The 16,593-nt window shown below is 42.4% G+C and overlaps 1 protein-coding gene across 1 annotated transcript in view; it reads left to right on the forward strand.

Moving 5' to 3' along the window:
- Positions 1-16,593, forward strand: part of itga5 (integrin, alpha 5 (fibronectin receptor, alpha polypeptide)) — a 47,708-nt gene that overhangs the window by 21,018 nt on the left and 10,097 nt on the right. Inside the window, exons 4-21 of the mRNA XM_052059408.1 lie at positions 607-730; positions 966-1,027; positions 1,109-1,154; positions 1,260-1,385; positions 1,462-1,506; positions 1,670-1,713; positions 1,827-1,883; positions 2,170-2,222; positions 2,353-2,561; positions 2,637-2,828; positions 2,907-2,952; positions 3,756-3,869; positions 5,430-5,485; positions 5,891-6,048; positions 6,150-6,287; positions 12,378-12,445; positions 15,418-15,568; positions 15,667-15,759. Of these exons, the coding sequence (XP_051915368.1) occupies positions 607-730; positions 966-1,027; positions 1,109-1,154; positions 1,260-1,385; positions 1,462-1,506; positions 1,670-1,713; positions 1,827-1,883; positions 2,170-2,222; positions 2,353-2,561; positions 2,637-2,828; positions 2,907-2,952; positions 3,756-3,869; positions 5,430-5,485; positions 5,891-6,048; positions 6,150-6,287; positions 12,378-12,445; positions 15,418-15,568; positions 15,667-15,759 (1,782 nt within the window). The remainder of the gene's footprint in view (positions 1-606; positions 731-965; positions 1,028-1,108; positions 1,155-1,259; positions 1,386-1,461; positions 1,507-1,669; positions 1,714-1,826; positions 1,884-2,169; positions 2,223-2,352; positions 2,562-2,636; positions 2,829-2,906; positions 2,953-3,755; positions 3,870-5,429; positions 5,486-5,890; positions 6,049-6,149; positions 6,288-12,377; positions 12,446-15,417; positions 15,569-15,666; positions 15,760-16,593) is intronic.

Below are 16,593 nucleotides of genomic sequence, written 5' to 3' on the forward strand. Positions count from 1 at the left end.
AAAGATTGCTGCATAAATAAGGGCTCACACTAGCTACAACACACACACTTGGTGAAACGTGAATAGAGTTAGATTCCTCAGGCTGGTAAAGTTAGCGTGCCAATATGTCTGCATTACCATCAATTATATCAAGTAACTGCGGAACATTTTACTGCCATTGGCAGTGTATGAAAAAATTAGAAACATCGCGGGAGCGAAGAGGATGGAGTGAAGTTCCCCAAACTCCGTTCTCTTGCATCCCCATCAAATCTGGGTGGAACATTCCTTCCCGGTTATGTACTGGAATTGTTTGCTAACTGTTGTTAAGCGCCATTTATCATTTCCACACCCAACATATCGCAAATAAATGTCTCTTCCACCGAACTGTGACGTCAGAGTTGAGCCGGCCATCATTTGGTCCAGCAGGGGTCATGATCTGGGTTGGGTTTTGTGGTTACCCCGCTCCAGATGTACTGACATCCTCAACTGGCGTCCCCCTCTTAGATCACTGTTGTAGCAACAGGAAAAACATCGTCCACCAAATCCCCAAAAACGTGTTTGCCTTGTCCACCCACCCCATTTCTTCCATACTGACCCAGGCATATTCTTTTCCCTTAATTCTTACAGGCCTGCGCACCTCTCTACTCGTGGAGGACAGAAAAGGACATCCCGCGGTCTGACGCCACTGGGACTTGCTATCTCTCCGTTGAGAATTTCACCAAATTTGTGGAGTATGCACCTTGTCGAACAGGTGACTGTCATCTTCATCTTAGCTTAACAAGAGTGTCAGCACACACAAGTTCACCGCACCTCACCCAAAGTCAGAAACAAAACTTACAACACAAATAGCCAGTGTAGCATTAGCATTATTATTGTTGTTTGTAATTGTTCTTGTTTATGAAATATGTAAGAAATAAATGACCTCTGACTATGTTAATTTTTTAATGTATTGATTTCTCATATTGTCACGGATCTGTCTTGTGTAGAAATCAGCGATGAGGGTGGACAAGGCTACTGCCAAGGCGGATTTAGTGCCGACTTCACCACGGTATGCACCCCGTTTTGCACCAGAGTTTGTCCACTTCCTTTCTCAGTGGAGTAACACCCGTTTTTTATTTTTATTTTTTAGGATGGTCGAGTTGTCTTGGGTGGGCCGGGCAGCTACTTTTGGCAGGGTATGCCAGACACATCATCCAGCACAATGCTGCTCCCCCTACACACCGCGCTAAAAATAAATAAATAATATATATACCTGTTTTTCATCTTTGCTCATATCTTAGGTCAGGTGATCTCAGCAGATAAAGAGGACATCATTAAGGAATATTACCCGGGTTACTTCATGCAGTCTGTGGGTGGTCAGATCCAGACAAAGCAGGTTGAGGCTAAACATGATGACAGCTATCAAGGTAAATTGATTTTGCCCTCCCGCCCTTGTTTATTAGTTTTTCATGAAAGTTAAGTTTCGATTTTATGCCCTGCAAGGTTACTCTGTGACTGTGGGGGAGTTCAGTGGAGATCAAGTTGAAGGTAAAGTCAGTTCAATATTTACTGCGGGGCCAGTAGTTGGCGACATATAAAATTGCAGTAGACCAGAGAGAACATGAAGCTCGGCCAGCCATATATGATTTTGGACCTGGATGCGTTCTGCTAAATGTCTTCTTTCTGTAAAGGTCTGCCTTATTTCCTGCAGATTTTGTGGCCGGTGTTCCAAAAGGAGTTATGCTTTATGGTTTGGTAAGAAAGTGCTCGATTTTGTCAGTCTTGCTTGGTGCTATGAAACTGTCTGTATCTTAAGACAAAATTCAAAGATGACACTTTTGGAAGCATCTTTGACTGCTGTTTTGCAGGTGTCCATTTTGAATGGAACTGACTTGAAGACAATGATTAATTACACGGGCGAGCAGGTGAGTCAGAACGGTCAAACCACCTTCGTTCCTTTGATATGTTCATTTAACGGTGCTGTTGAATGGTGATCTATGAAACCAGTGTTGGTAAAAGCATTTCCTTGATTTCCATCTGGATATGTTATTTTATTTTGTTACTATGCAATGACCCAAATTGACTATTACTTATCAATGAAAAGGTTACAGTAAAGTGTAGGTTTTTGGTTGCATTTATTGTCTTTAGCGAGTTTCGCAATTTTGAGTCCGGATTTCATGACAGACAAAACCATTGCACTTTTCTCTCCAGATGGGATCATATTTTGGCTATGCAGTGGCCGCCACTGATGTCAACAGCGATGGGTGAGTTTTCTCCCACCCAAAAATAACCATTGGGACAGAATTGGAGGCCACCAGCTCGTCATTACACCTCTGGCGCCAACGTGTCTGAACCTAAATGACTAACTTTATCTCCTTTTTTTTTTGTCCGCAGAATGGTCGACCTACTGGTGGGCGCACCCATGTTCATGACGCGAGGCTCCGACGGCCGGCTTGAGGAAATGGGCCGAATCTACGTCTACCTGCAGCGTGCCCCGTTGAGCCTGGAGCTCAGCCTACTTCACCTGACAGGCTCTCAGGTGTTTGGCAGATTTGGCAGCACCATCGCACCATTGGGAGATTTGAACCAGGATGGATTCAACGGTGAGAAGAAGCAACTCTGTTGTAATATGGTACTCTGTGATGTGGATATTTCTACTGTAATCTCACCCTGGACAGACGTGGCTGTGAGCTGTCCGTTTGGTGGGGAGGAGCAGCAGGGTTTGGTCTACATCTTCAACGGCTTTCACCAAGGCCTCCGAGAGAAGCCATCGCAGGTGATTGCAGGCCAGTGGGCCGCAGGTTCAATCCCCGCCAGTTTTGGCTTCGCACTCAGAGGAGGCAAGGACCTCGATTGGAATGGTTACCCAGGTCAGTGACGTTAAAAACATGTCGAGTACTTATGAAGCTTTTATGTGTTTTCTAATCTTTTCCTCCTCATATTCTCAGATCTTATTGTTGGTGCCTTTGGAGTTGATAAGGCAGTTCTCTACAGGTATGTTCTTTTAACGCTTTTTAAAGGGGATTAAAATCCTCAAAATGTTCATTTTTTTCTAAAGTGCCTGTATTTTTGTGCTGTAATTATAGGATGCTTTACTAGTCCTTTTAAAACGCAAGTAAGACCTCGACCAAAAAAATGGCCAAATTATGACCCCAACAGAAAATAGACTGTGCTGTTTTGGCATTGTCATTGTAAGTTTATTTGAAAAATGACATCCTTATTTTTCTGAGCCAATTCAGCTGCGCTTCAGTCCTCACAATGGCAAACAAGCCAACTAAATTTGTTCATTTTGTTTATGAAAACCTTGCTCCAGTTATGAAGTCAACCAAGCCGACGTTCTGAGCTGACCTTTTGCCACTTTCACATCATACTAAACAAAATTAAGTCAATACATTTTGCATTGAGACATTCATGCCACTGCATTGTTATATTGATGGCATCGTAAATGTCTGTTATGTAGCCCGCTCACAATATTGTCAGCATTATTCAATCCTCTGGTTGGTCACAGCTAGCCACGAATGACTGGCAAAACATGTTTGAAGCAATATGATTACATTAATATATTAAATAACCAAGATCTGGTGAAAATGATGTTTTACTTAAATATTTTATGTTTTTGCCATGTTATTAGCTAGATATTGATTCCGAAATAAGCCGGCACACTTGTGCGCTGCTATATTGCATTTTTCTGTCGCATTGATGGTTTCTACTATTGTCAAGTCATACTGTTGCTTTTAAGAGGTGGATTGATGCAGGTAAGTCCCCAAACGTGACCCTTCTGTGCTGATCTCTCACAGATCGCGTCCCATCGTCAACACCACCGCCTCATTGACGATTTACCCCACCATGATCAACCCCGAAGAGAAGAACTGCATGACCACGAACGGGAACACAAGCATTTCCGTTTCCTGGTGAGTAACCAGAACTCTATTTCTGTAAACACTTACAGTATATCCTGTGTGATAAGAAATACGGAGGCCGTCAGCGTTAGGCGAGCGTTTCTCTCATGTGACGCGTGTTTTTGTATCGCGCGTTTGAGCGACGTGTTCAATAGCTGCATTGTTGGCCATTGTGGCTCCCTACGAATGTGCACACTATTCCCTTCCAGAGGAGAGGAAACAGACGGCGGTCACTGGATTTTCAACATGGTTGACACCGTGCCCGTGTGCGCCCCTCCACCCCTATTCTATGAAGGAAACTCTTGTATACACATGTGTCTTGATTACACTGCCGCGTTGCTGTGGTGATGAGGAGTTTTCAGAGGGGATAATGGCAAGGAGAGCCAGAGGGGAGGGGCATCGGGTAACCCCCCCCCCCCAACCCCTCCCTCTTCCTTGCAGTCGCTTTGAATGCGATATTGTTTGGTAGTGGAACACAGCTGGGAAACATCAGGACACGTAGACTCGCAGTAGTGCTGGAGCATGCACACATGGGAGCTTGGATAAAGATATTAGTGCTCCTCAATAGAGGTCCTTGTACTTTGATTTGTCTCTTACTGTGCTTTTTGGATAAGGGGAAAGAAATAAAGAACAGATTTACAAAGCAGTTCATTCACATAGCTCATCAGAATATTTTGCCAACGATCCGGGTGATTATGCGAATTGCTATCAGCCCACCCACGAGATGCTATAATGATCAAACCGAAGAGGAAGAATGTCATAGAAACATAGAAACCCTTCTTAATTAAAATAGGTCCATGTGTATGTGAAGAAAATGTTTTTTATTGTTGAATGATTAGCATCGAACTTAATAATCAATAATCACAAAGACACCGTAGTAACACAATGACTGCGAGAAGACACTCTTCTTTGAGGGCGCTTATTATAATAGAAATGCTAAATATACAAAAGTAAGCTAAATACAAAATTGAACAACTCCTACAATGACACCGACTAATCTTCTTTGCTAATTGGTTAGATCAAATCCTGTGGCTCTGTTGTCTCATATTCATGTGGGGGCCTTTTGTCATAATGTACAGTAAACTCAAGTGACCTCCTACTGAAATACACGTGAAGAATATCCACTTTGCTTGTAAACGTTGGCAAATCAAATCGGAATACCAGCAAATTGTGTCTTACTCTTGATTAAACAGCAAAACAGAGCCAGCTCGAGGAAACGTCGCAGTATCCTTTCCTGGTTTTCGTCGCCTCTAAAATGATTTGGTGGGGGTGGGCTGTTCAGACATCAGCAGCGTGTTATGCCGTTGATGTCATGGGAGACGACTTCCATGGGTAACCTTTGGGCTGCCAGTGCTGAAACTCGAGTGCTTGCCCAATTTCACCCTTCTTAACTTGGCTACTCCTTTTTTACATGCATCAATTTATCAGCCGGCCCGGGTGAAAGCTGGCTTCCAAACATTCCTAGTATGTTAGTCATTGGATTTGTTACATTACACTGAAAAGGGGAAGCATGTCAGGAATGAACTTGTGATTTGTGTGTTATATTAACTATCGAACCTCTGTCTAACACAGTGTCAATTTGAGTTTCTGCATATCCACTGATGGGAAGCACCTACCAGATGTTCTTGGTGAGACAACATTCCACACCTCAATAAGTCCCTGTTGTAAAAGTTTACAAGTCTGTGTTTGGCATTGAAAGTTTTGTCACATGATTGCTCGATTTTTTTTTTCATTTTAGTATATAGTAAATGATCCTTGTCTTAAATGATCCAAAAAACAAACAAATTTATTTTTACTTTAAAATCTTTCTTAAATGGCATATGAACTCTGAAGATATCTGATTCCATGTATTCTCCCCCACCCCCTGCCATGATGTGTATCAAAATCGGGTTGTTTATCGGGCAAATAAATTTGATTTAATCACTTGAACCATGGAGTGTAAATCCAGCATTGGTTGGATCATCCGTCGTGTTGACATTTCGTACATCTGCTTGACAATGTGAATCCCTTGAATGTGCATTTCTGCGTGACAGACTTCCAGGTGGAGGTGCAGCTCGACAGTCAGAAATTCAAGCAGAAAGGAGCAGTGAAAAGAGCTCTTTTCCTGGACACCCAGCAGCCTTTGCTGCAGAAGAACTTAAGGGTGCGCCATGGCGAGCGTGTTTGCAAGCACACCAAGATCTACCTTAGAGTATGTCCTTTTGCACAGCCGTATATAAGTCTACCGTTCGTGACCGTGACCGGTCAGTTTTCTTCAACTGCATATCCATTTTCATTATTTTTTGGCTGTAGGATGAGAAGGACTTCCGGGATAAACTCTCCTCCATCTTGGTGGCATTGAACTTCAGCCTGGATACCAAAGCTCCCGTAGACCAGCAGGGTCTGCGACCTATTCTCAACTATCAATCCCCCAACATGATAGAGCAGAAGGTACTTTAAAATGTTGTCTTTCCACGTCACAAGTACAAGGCAACAAAACGCAAACGGCATCTGACCAGAAGTGCATGAATGAAATTAAGTACCATATACTGTACGGTGCAAGACGTGATAACGTAGACACACATCATGACAGCCGAAACGGCTATACTGGGGAACACAATTTTTGTTGAGCTGTGTCTCATAGCTGTTTTTAACAAATTTTGGGACCCGGAATCCCAAATTTATCTCAGTTTTTCTCACGTCAAGTTTTTAGGCGAAAGGATCTGCGTTTTCTTAAAAAAATATGAAACAACAATGTATGCGTGTAAATAAAATACTAAGATAGAATAGTTTTAGGCTTTGAAAACCAAAAACACACAAAAAAAACAGCATTAAACTAAAGTGAACGTACAAGGTTAGGAGAAAAGCCAGCACGAATCCTCTGAATTCCTACTATGTTAACTTTCTGTTTGATAGTGGTTAGGACTGACCTATTGGGAGCCGCACACACCTCTCCACACCTCTCACTGCCGTGTCTCAACTGTGACAATAGCACAAACAAGTTGTTGTAGCTGTAAATTAGTCCAATTGTTAGAAACTGGCAACTCCTACTGCAGCTAATCAGTGGAATTTTGTTTCCTGGTAAGATGTGGAGAAAAAAACTTTTTGAAATCAGCATGCCGATATTAGTTTTAATCAGCATGAAAATGGAACTCAACAGATTTTTTTTCAAACTTTTACTCATTGTTTTCCAATGGCGAGAATTGAGGAACTACACTGCAAGGAAAAGATGTGGGTGATTTAAAATGGGATTTTATCAATCTGAAAATGTGAAGAAATTCCTCAAATCCAGCCCATGGTGGAGAAAAGTTAGGTGTGGAGATGGAGTATGTGGACAAGAGGAATGGACACATTTTGAACTCTCCTGGCAAGACTTTCTGTGTGATTTGTAGAATGTGTTTGTGGTTATTGTTTTCCATTTGTGAGTTGCTTGCTCCTGGCTGATCGTCTCCATTGGAGTTCTTCCCAAAGGTGTTCGATGGGCTTGTTGCACACACATTGACACACTGGCTTTGGGCCAAAGAAAAAGGGCCTTCCCCAAAACATTATTGTCTGTTCTACATGTACCGAGAACTGTGCATTCTGTCTTCTTAATATTCGGGCTACGACCCGGTGAGCACCCATCCCCAGTTTGGTTAACGGTTCTTTATGTGTCTCTCACCGTCATGTAGCTTTTCTCCTTAGCGGGATCAACGCCGCTGTCTTTAACATAACACAGCTTGCGTGCCTCTCAGTGATGTGGTGCCCTGCCAAGAATCAAAGACCTTGAGCTAAAATATCAAACTTAAATCTGGCAAAGCGCCTCTTTTGGATAATCCTGAAATGCACCATACTCATGTGTCGATTGAGGGGCGGGAGTAGTGTTGAGGATATTTAATTTCATACACAGGGGTGCTTATTGTGATAACGAAGCCCCGACCTCCACCAGACTGTGAGACTGTGTGGCAGCAACTTTTCATCAAGTCTGGATATGTTTCAAAACCCGCTCACGCTCTCATCCTTAACATATTCCGTATGTTCTGGCAGAATTCATGGTCTCATGCTGGATCTATTAATGGGCGTCACTCTGGCATCATTTGCATGACTCTCAGCTGTTGTTCTCCTTTGGAGCTTGGAAGTGTGCAACAAGGCCCTCATTGTCCTTCACGACTTTGATTCATGAAACACTCTCGCGTATTTTGCACCCTGTAGAGGACGCTGGTTTTCAAATGCAGTTGAGCGGAACCTGTTGCACGAGAATCAATTTTGTAACAACTCATAATGAAAATAGCAATCGTGTGACAGTCGACAAAGACCTACAGAGAGCCTCAAGACGTTTTTGGGAGGTCAAATTCAAGTCAAATTGTTTGACCTGTAATACCCCATAAATCCCACATAATCCGTTTTATTTGGAGCATGTTCTCATTTTATTTATTTTTTGGTTCCAAACATATTTTAACACTTGCCAAAAATAGTGTATGAAGACATTTCGACAAAAGGCGAACAATAATCTGTTCCTGGAATTTGATCACGCTTTGATTTGTTGTAATTCAGATTTTTAAGAAACAAAAAAGACATATTGGTGATAATATATTTGCATGACTCTCAGCTGTTGTTCTCCTTTGGAGCTTGGAAGTGTGCAACAAGGCCCTCATTGTCCTTCACGACTTTGATTCATGAAACACTCTCGCGTGTTTTAATATCACAATATCATTTGTCCGTAAAGACAAAGCAGCTTTATTTTACTCAATGGACAATGTTTCCAGTAGCATTTTAATATTCTTAACTGCCCTTCAAAGTCTTAAAAATAATTGACTTATTATTAGTAGTAGAATTTAAAAAAAATGTAAAAATTAGCACGGGGAGATATGGCTCTAGGTTTTTCTCTTGGCATTGAAAACAAATTTTTATTAAATTTATAACCATATTTTTTGACAAAAATTTGCATTTTAGATATTCCACTCTATATTTCCCCGATTTGATTAGCTGGTAGAAAAGAAATCATGAGGTTGGACAACCTTAAAAAACGACTTGTAATCCTTCTCTTGTGTGCTCTGGTTTGCCTGATAATGGCCGACTGAATATGTTTGCCATCATAATACTTTAAATGTTTTTCAGAGTTGTTGTGAAGCTCCTAGCATCACATGTGTGACCCACACAGGTCCAAAGAAACATATGCGTAGTTAACATGGCGGCATCCCTTGGTGTCCATAATTAGAGCCTGGTGTCCGTGTAATCACAGAGGGGGTGGAGACGGGCACGTTTCGCTCTCTAATCTCCTACTTCTATTTCTTATCCTCATCATCAACAACATGTTGACACTGACTGTCGCAGCCTGATGCAATTTAGCTTGCCGCACGTTCAACATTGATCTAGCAGAAGCACTTTCTGTTCCTTTCCTCCCTGGAAAGAGCCAATTTATTGAGTGTAGGGGTTTTCAATGGCCGTGTGTAATGTTCCAGAAAACGGAGACATCTTAATTTCTCATTTACAGCTAAGGAATTTGCACCGGAATGTAGCTTGATGTTGAAGTTGTCACTCGCTTTGCAAATTGATTTCCTCTGACTTAAATGAGAACAATTGGTGACTCTGGAAAGTTTTAAAATATTTACAAATGATACGACAGTCTCAGTCAAGTCTTGATCTGATCTCGTACTGGAATCTGAGCAATTACAATACAATACAATACATACAATACATGCTGATTTATATAGCGCTTTCACAACAGCGGCAGCTGTAACAAAGCGCTTTACAAAACAGTTAACATAAAGTAAAATAATAACACAACACATAACATAAAACACGGACAGTCGTGCAGTCCTAACCACTTCTCCGTCAAACGCTTTGTTGTTTGAAGCGGTTTGAGATGAAAGAGGAGAGAATCAAAGTGTCCTTTAACCAGTGGATCAGAGACGTCATGCTCAAAATGTGCACACGTCGGCTACAAGCTAAGTTTCAAAGTCAACAAGAAGCTGTAGCATCCATTGACGAAAAAAGAGATTGGTTCACTTCTCCTGTCCCATGGAAATCCATTTCAATTCCAAGCGGCGACTCACGGTTCCAAATACGCATCGGCGCTCTTCGCCAACGCTCCTCTCTCCTCATCCTCAACTTCAGCGGCCATCCATCCAGCCGCACCAACGCCAACTGTCCAACAGCGCTGACATAGCCACTGAACAAATCGGGGTTGTGAAAAATGCTGCCCATTACTGGCGCAAAAAACACAAGCGCCCCAGGTCTGTCCAGCACCGACAGTCAATGGCGCCGACATTCCTCCTAATCAAAATCTGTGCTGGTACAGGCGTGCTGCCGAGAAGGCGCAACCACCAAGCACAGGTACTTCTCCTTTGACGAATGTCGTGGCCAAAAAGCGCTGAAAACAGTCCATATCAGGTCCACACAATGAAACAACAAACAACATGTGACAAAACAAAAGACAAACAGCAAAAAAGAACAAGGGGTGTCTCACCTGTTAGCCTCGTATAGGCACAACCTAGCTCCGCTAGCCTCGCTCGAGTAAACGTCAAAGGGGACCTGTAGGGAACTTTAAACATCTATGATGTCTTTTTTTGAAACACGTCACCACAGAGCTACATAAGATGACAATAAACTATGGTTAGGGTTTCGTTAGTGTTTACTTATATATTTAACTTTTGTCTGAATATACCAGCCATAAAGAATATATTTATTGACCAAATTTCTAACCATGTCGGTATGGGTACTCCGGTTTTCCTTCCACATTCCTGAACATGAATGGCAAGTTATTGGAACACTGTAAATCACGTGTCAAACACAAGGTCCAGGGGCCAGATCTGGCCTGCCACATCCTTTTATGTGCCCCGTGAAAGCAAATCAAAGATGTCAACTTTCATCTTGCGCACTAAAGTCTCTACGAAAATGTCGAATTCTCATTTGTAATACCGCATTAGCCCGAATATAAGACGGCCCTGATTATAAGACTCTTTTTCTCTTTTTCAAGGCTCAAATTTGAAAAAAGACTTTTGAACACCAAATTAATTTTTATACAGAAAATAATTAGAGTACATCTGAAACAAATGATTATTACAATATATTTGAGAGAAAAAAGCATGTTATTTTGCCTCATTCAAATCTAAAGTGCAATCACATTCATAAATGAATGGCTTCTGGTTTTTGAAATGTAAATTACATCATAACTTCTCCTCAGCTGCCGGTTAACCTGGCCGATCTTTGACCCACTTTTTTCCAGATTGTCACTACGTTTCACCATTTTCTGTTATGTATTCTATTATTTTCTTTCTTACCGCTATTCTTTATTTTTCTTCTTCGTGCAACCACTATTTTTATTTCTATTCTTTGTGGCAGGGGTTCACTTTGGCCTGTGGAGTCAAGTTCAGCATTCGCTTCAATGATATCTAGCGCCATCTAGCGTCGTGAATGGGTATAATGTCTAGACCCCGAATATAAGACGACCCCCATTTTTTCAGTCTCATTTCAATGCATAAAACACCGTCTTATATCCGGGACAATACGGTAAATAAGAGTGACACTAAGCATTTACCAAATCTCTCATTACAATAACTTAAACATTAGGTGAATAAACCGTTATTCTTGACTTGTTTATATGGGTTCAGTCATAAATCAGGATTAGAAAATGGCTGGATGGATATTTAGCAAGTTCAAACAATGGTGTCATGAACCCGTTGTCTTGTGAGTTATTGCGCCATACATCGGAAACAAGTGTAGCACATCTTACTTATCCCACTGTTTTGGTGTTGCCAACTCTTCTCCTTGTCATTTCTTTTATGACTTATAGAACCCATTCTAACCCGAGTCAGGTTGCTTCCTGATTGGCATTTGTGAGTCTTCTGTGTTGACCATACTCAACAGGAGTTTTGACTGAACATTTCTGATTTTCTACTCTGGCAACAGTTCGAAACGATTATTACCGCCGTCGACAGAACTTCAGTGGAAGAGTATGAATTACATCACAGGCGATTTACACGTGCAGTGGGAGTTGGCGTTTTAAAGACAGAGCTAGAATAATGTGGCGCATGCCCGCTTAAACTCTTTTTTACATTTTAACGACGCTGCCTCTCTAGTTTCAATGGGGTGGCATAGCGTGTGGGGAAAGTGTGGCCCGCCACAGAGTGCTGTGATGTGGGACGGCGGTGAGATCGGTGAGCTTGCAGCCACATGCTTCGTGCCGCAAGTGTGTATCCTTCCCTTCGGACGAACTCATCGTTTCCTCCTGTGACGTCGCAAACACAAAACATATGAGTGCCGGCACAGCTGGCTGAGGAGCGTGTCGGCTCGTCTGCTCCTATCATTAACTCACTAGGTCGTCCCATTGAGCCACTACGGTGTTTGCGATCATCCGTCTGTAATCCTATAAATAAAAGAGAGGGGGCTGTGATCCAGGTGTGTGTCGGAATGTCATCCGTCATTGCACGGGTTGCGTCATGCTACACTCATCCTCATGTCGGCCTTCAACACATGTGATTTATTATCTCAGCATTTCAAAATAGAAGTGTCGAGCCTTTACGTTAATTTTTGGGGTGTTTAAATAAATGTGTTTTTCAGGCTCAGATTCTGCTGGATTGCGGAGAAGACAACATCTGTGTCCCCGATTTGAAGCTGGCAGTCCACGGGTGAGTCTTTCATTTCCTCTCGCATTGCTGGGAATCCATACGTGATTGATGGGGAAATACACTAGATGCCCCCCCCCCCCACAAAAAAAACTAAGTTGGAATGAATGCTGTTTGAATTCTTAATGAAGGACAAAGTGCAATGATATGAAACTTATTGTGTGTATTATCGTGTACTTGAATGAAAGATTTGCCACATTTGTACGTACAGGTTCTTTTCTGGTGCATTTCTTTCAAAGGCAAATGATTTGTAAAACATTATTCAGCCTCAGATAGTGCTTGCAAACAAGAGAGGAGCATGGCTGTTGCTACCCAAAAGGTTCTTAATTGGGCATTTTCATTGATTGCGCAAGTTTTTTGTGACAAGAGCGTCTGTTTTATCAGAAGTCTACATGAGTTCGGGCGGCCCGGTAGTCCAGTGGTTAGCACGTCGGCTTCACAGTGCAGAGGTACCGGGTTCGATTCCAGCTCCGGCCTCCCTGTGTGGAGTTTGCATGTTCTCCCCGGGCCTGCGTGGGTTATCTCCGGGTGCTCCGGTTTCCTCCCACATTCCAAAAACATGCGTGGCAGGCTGATTGGACGCCTTAAATTGTCCCTAGGTGTGAGTGTGAGTGCGGATGGTTGTTCGTTTCTGTGTGCCCTGCGATTGGCAGGCAACCGATTCAGGGTGTCACCCGCCTACTGCCCGAAGACAGTTGGGATAGGCTCCAGCACCCCCCGCGACCCGAGTGAGGATCAAGCGGCTCGGAAGATGAATGAATGAATGAATACATGAGTTGAAGAAGAGTGGCAAAAAGGTTGAAAACTGATATTATGAAATTGGCATTTTGTTTTGGTTTTTGTGTTGCTTTGATGCACAAAGGTTAAAATTAAAACAACGATGATCGACCACATCAAAGCATATACCCGTATTTTCTGCACCATAAGGCAATTTAGAGTATAAGGCGCATCTTCATCAATTCCCTATTTTTAAACTGTTTTCATACACAGGGTGTATCGCATTATAAGGCGCATAGAATAGAAGCTACAATAGTGGCTGCGGTTACGTTTTGCACCCACTAGATGGAGCTCTGCTAAAGGGAATACAATACAATACAGCTTTATTCATATAACCACAACCACTGCAGCAGTAACAAAGCGCTTTACAAAACATTAAAAATACTACGTCCAAGAAATCAGAAGATTGATCCATATATCAGGCGCATCGGATTAGAAGACTTTTGAGAAAATTGAATGCCTTTAGGGGTGCCTTATAGTGCTGAAAATACGGTATATATGACAACAATATCATTTTTATGAAAGTGTACATGAACCACATTTTAAAGATGACAAAGAGGAATCAAAAGATAGTTATGGATAAGATGGGTTTTCTAGGTCATTGTGTAAACTCACGATGCAACATGCTGATATTACTTGGCTCCTGGTGGATGGAACACACACAAGTTTGGTCCAATCCCCCACCAAGTGTTTATTTAGAAGAGCACGCCCTATTCCAAACACGTTCTCTTTCCCCATATTTCATATTAAAAATAAGCACACCCTCAAATATGAGCAGAATTCTCCACAAACTGCGAATGGCTTTGACATATACAGCATACCTTTCGTCTATTTGTATTACCTTACAAAATCCAGTTGAAAGTGGGCTCAAAGGAAAGGGCAATTAGTAAAAGGTTAGATAGAAATTAACCCTCAGCACTCAAACCTGCATCTGTTTTTGTTGCATGGCTGCCTGCTTAAACCTACCAAAGAAAGGTCAAGCGTCAGCATATTCAGTGTGAGTTGCGGGTGCACGGCGGCCTTTGCAAGCAGCAAGCGCGTTCGCTATACAGGTGCCTACGAACAAGCAGGAGACAGGCAAATTGTCGGGAAACGTGAGCGCCGCGTGCCAAAAGTCCAAAGGTTCCGCCTGATGCAGAGTTTGCCACACGCAAACGCTGCTCTGAGAAATCTGTTTGCATTTTCGTCCTCCCTGATACTCCCTTCTCCGCTCTGTCATTTTGATTTCACATTCCTATATTTATCTGCCATCTGCATGTATGGGCGACCCCTTGCATATGGAGTAACCTGCTGCGGGTGCATTGAAAGTACAACTCCAGCAAAGTGTGATTAGTGCAATCAGGAACATGTCCGAATATTTTGAGCCTGCTGTGTTTGGGGTTAAGCTCAAATGTGATGGACATGATTTTTGTGGACTTTCAGCCAAATGCAAAAAAAAAAAAAAAAAAAAAAAAAAGAGAGAGGCCATAATTCCTGCTGTGTTGTTTCTTGCATTGGGCTGCCAAAGCACACAACCTGTCGGAGGAAGGGGTCCCTCAGGGAGGCTTCACAGTGTTGTGGCCTTTTACTAATTTGGAGGCCTTGTTTGGTTTTGAAAAAAAAGTGTCCCGCCAGTGAGAAAGTAACTACAGCTGACCTACAGGAGGACTGCTCGCCAGCTCTCCCTTTATGAGAAAAGACGCTAATTAGAAGCATGTGCGTGACCCTCGGTATGGAATTCTTCATTGTTCCATGGGAATGGGAGGAAGCAGAAATGGAGCGGTGTTGTTCTACGGTCCCTACGTGTGCAATGTAGCCTTTCCACAATCAGTATTTTGGAGCACTTAAAAAAAAGATGGGGGGGCGGGGGGTTCGGGAACCACGAACAGCCAAAATTTGCGTATAATTGATGCTCTTTTAAAATGCATTGGGGAAAAACAAACAAAACAAACAGCCTTAAAAAAATCTCCCCAAATTACTGAAAAACATTCAATAAACAGAAAATTGGACTTATTTTGCGCCTCGATCAGTGACGCCAGTGATCGCTGTGCAAATAATCCATGACAACCGATGAGCGATTTTTGTACCACTGCGCCCCCACCAAAAACTGACCTTGCGTTGATATACGACAAGCTGACGGCTGTTCTACACATTTATTGGCCTGGTGACGCCATTTGACCCCAATTGGTAATCATTTATTCTCTTTGCTGGCTCTTCAGGGACAGGAAGGAAGTGTACCTTGGCGATGACAACGCCCTGACCTTGACTTTCAACGCCAGGAATGAGGGTGAGGGTGGCGCCTACGAGGCAGAGCTCTATGTGGTGCTGCCACCCGAGGCCGACTACAGCGGCATCGCTCGTAATAACGAGGTAAAGCGCAGCTGCATTCCCCACCAATAAAAACGAAAAGCACTTTGAGGAATTTCTTTGGCATGCTCACACTTTCTCCTCCGCGGGTGGGCCCGCAGAGCCTGACCCAGCTGACCTGCAGCTACGACACCGAGAACCAGACCCGATACCTCAGCTGCGATTTGGGAAACCCCATGAAGTCTGGCACCAGCGTAAGGGCTCCGTGCTCTTCCTCTCACTGGCATGTTTTATGGCGATAAGTAAAATGACGTAACGGCTCGTATTTGCTTGCTGTGGTGGAAAAGTCAAAATATCATCCGGAGACAAGCTACGCAGGAACAGTTTTGATTTGCCAGTTCTTCTTTTTTTCTTTCAAGCCTTTTAAACACACTCATAGTGGAGCTATATTTTGGCTTCAAATTTATTTTTGCTATTCGAAATAGAGAGAATAGACTTTAACAGCATTTATCAATCATTAGTTCCTCTCGAAAGCTGTGAGGCGTCAGACTGAGTCACACTCACATTCACACCTACGGACGGAAGTCATCATAAATTGTATCTTCTAGTTGGAAAAAAACACAAGGCTTAAGTGTCAAAAGACTTTGTGTTAACTGTGACTTTATCATTTTTATTAATACGGCCATGCCCAATTTTCGAAAGATATTTTTGTTTATATGCTATTTATTAAATAAGAAGTTACCTGGATCCTTTTGATCAGGGATATGATTTTGTATTTAAAAAACAGTGGAAAGGGCTGACTTTGTGTTTCCATTAATATTTGACTTCTCAGTCTTTTGCCTCTCTTGTTGATATGTATTCAGCAAACACAAATTCATTGTATTATATGGCTGGCCAATTAATCGAAATGCATTTGTAATTTCGATTTTCATTTCTCACCACCATGAAAACATCACAATAAATGAAAAATGATTAGCAAGCAAGCTCGTTCCTGCGCTGCGGATGCACCTTGAAATTCGTTCAGGCTTACATTCTTCCTAATCTGCTTTATATTAATAAAGTGTTCTGCTTTCTTCTTCTACTCTTTT

This window comes from Hippocampus zosterae, chromosome 2, assembly GCF_025434085.1.
Source record: "Hippocampus zosterae strain Florida chromosome 2, ASM2543408v3, whole genome shotgun sequence".
Classification (NCBI taxonomy): Eukaryota; Metazoa; Chordata; class Actinopteri; order Syngnathiformes; family Syngnathidae; genus Hippocampus; species Hippocampus zosterae.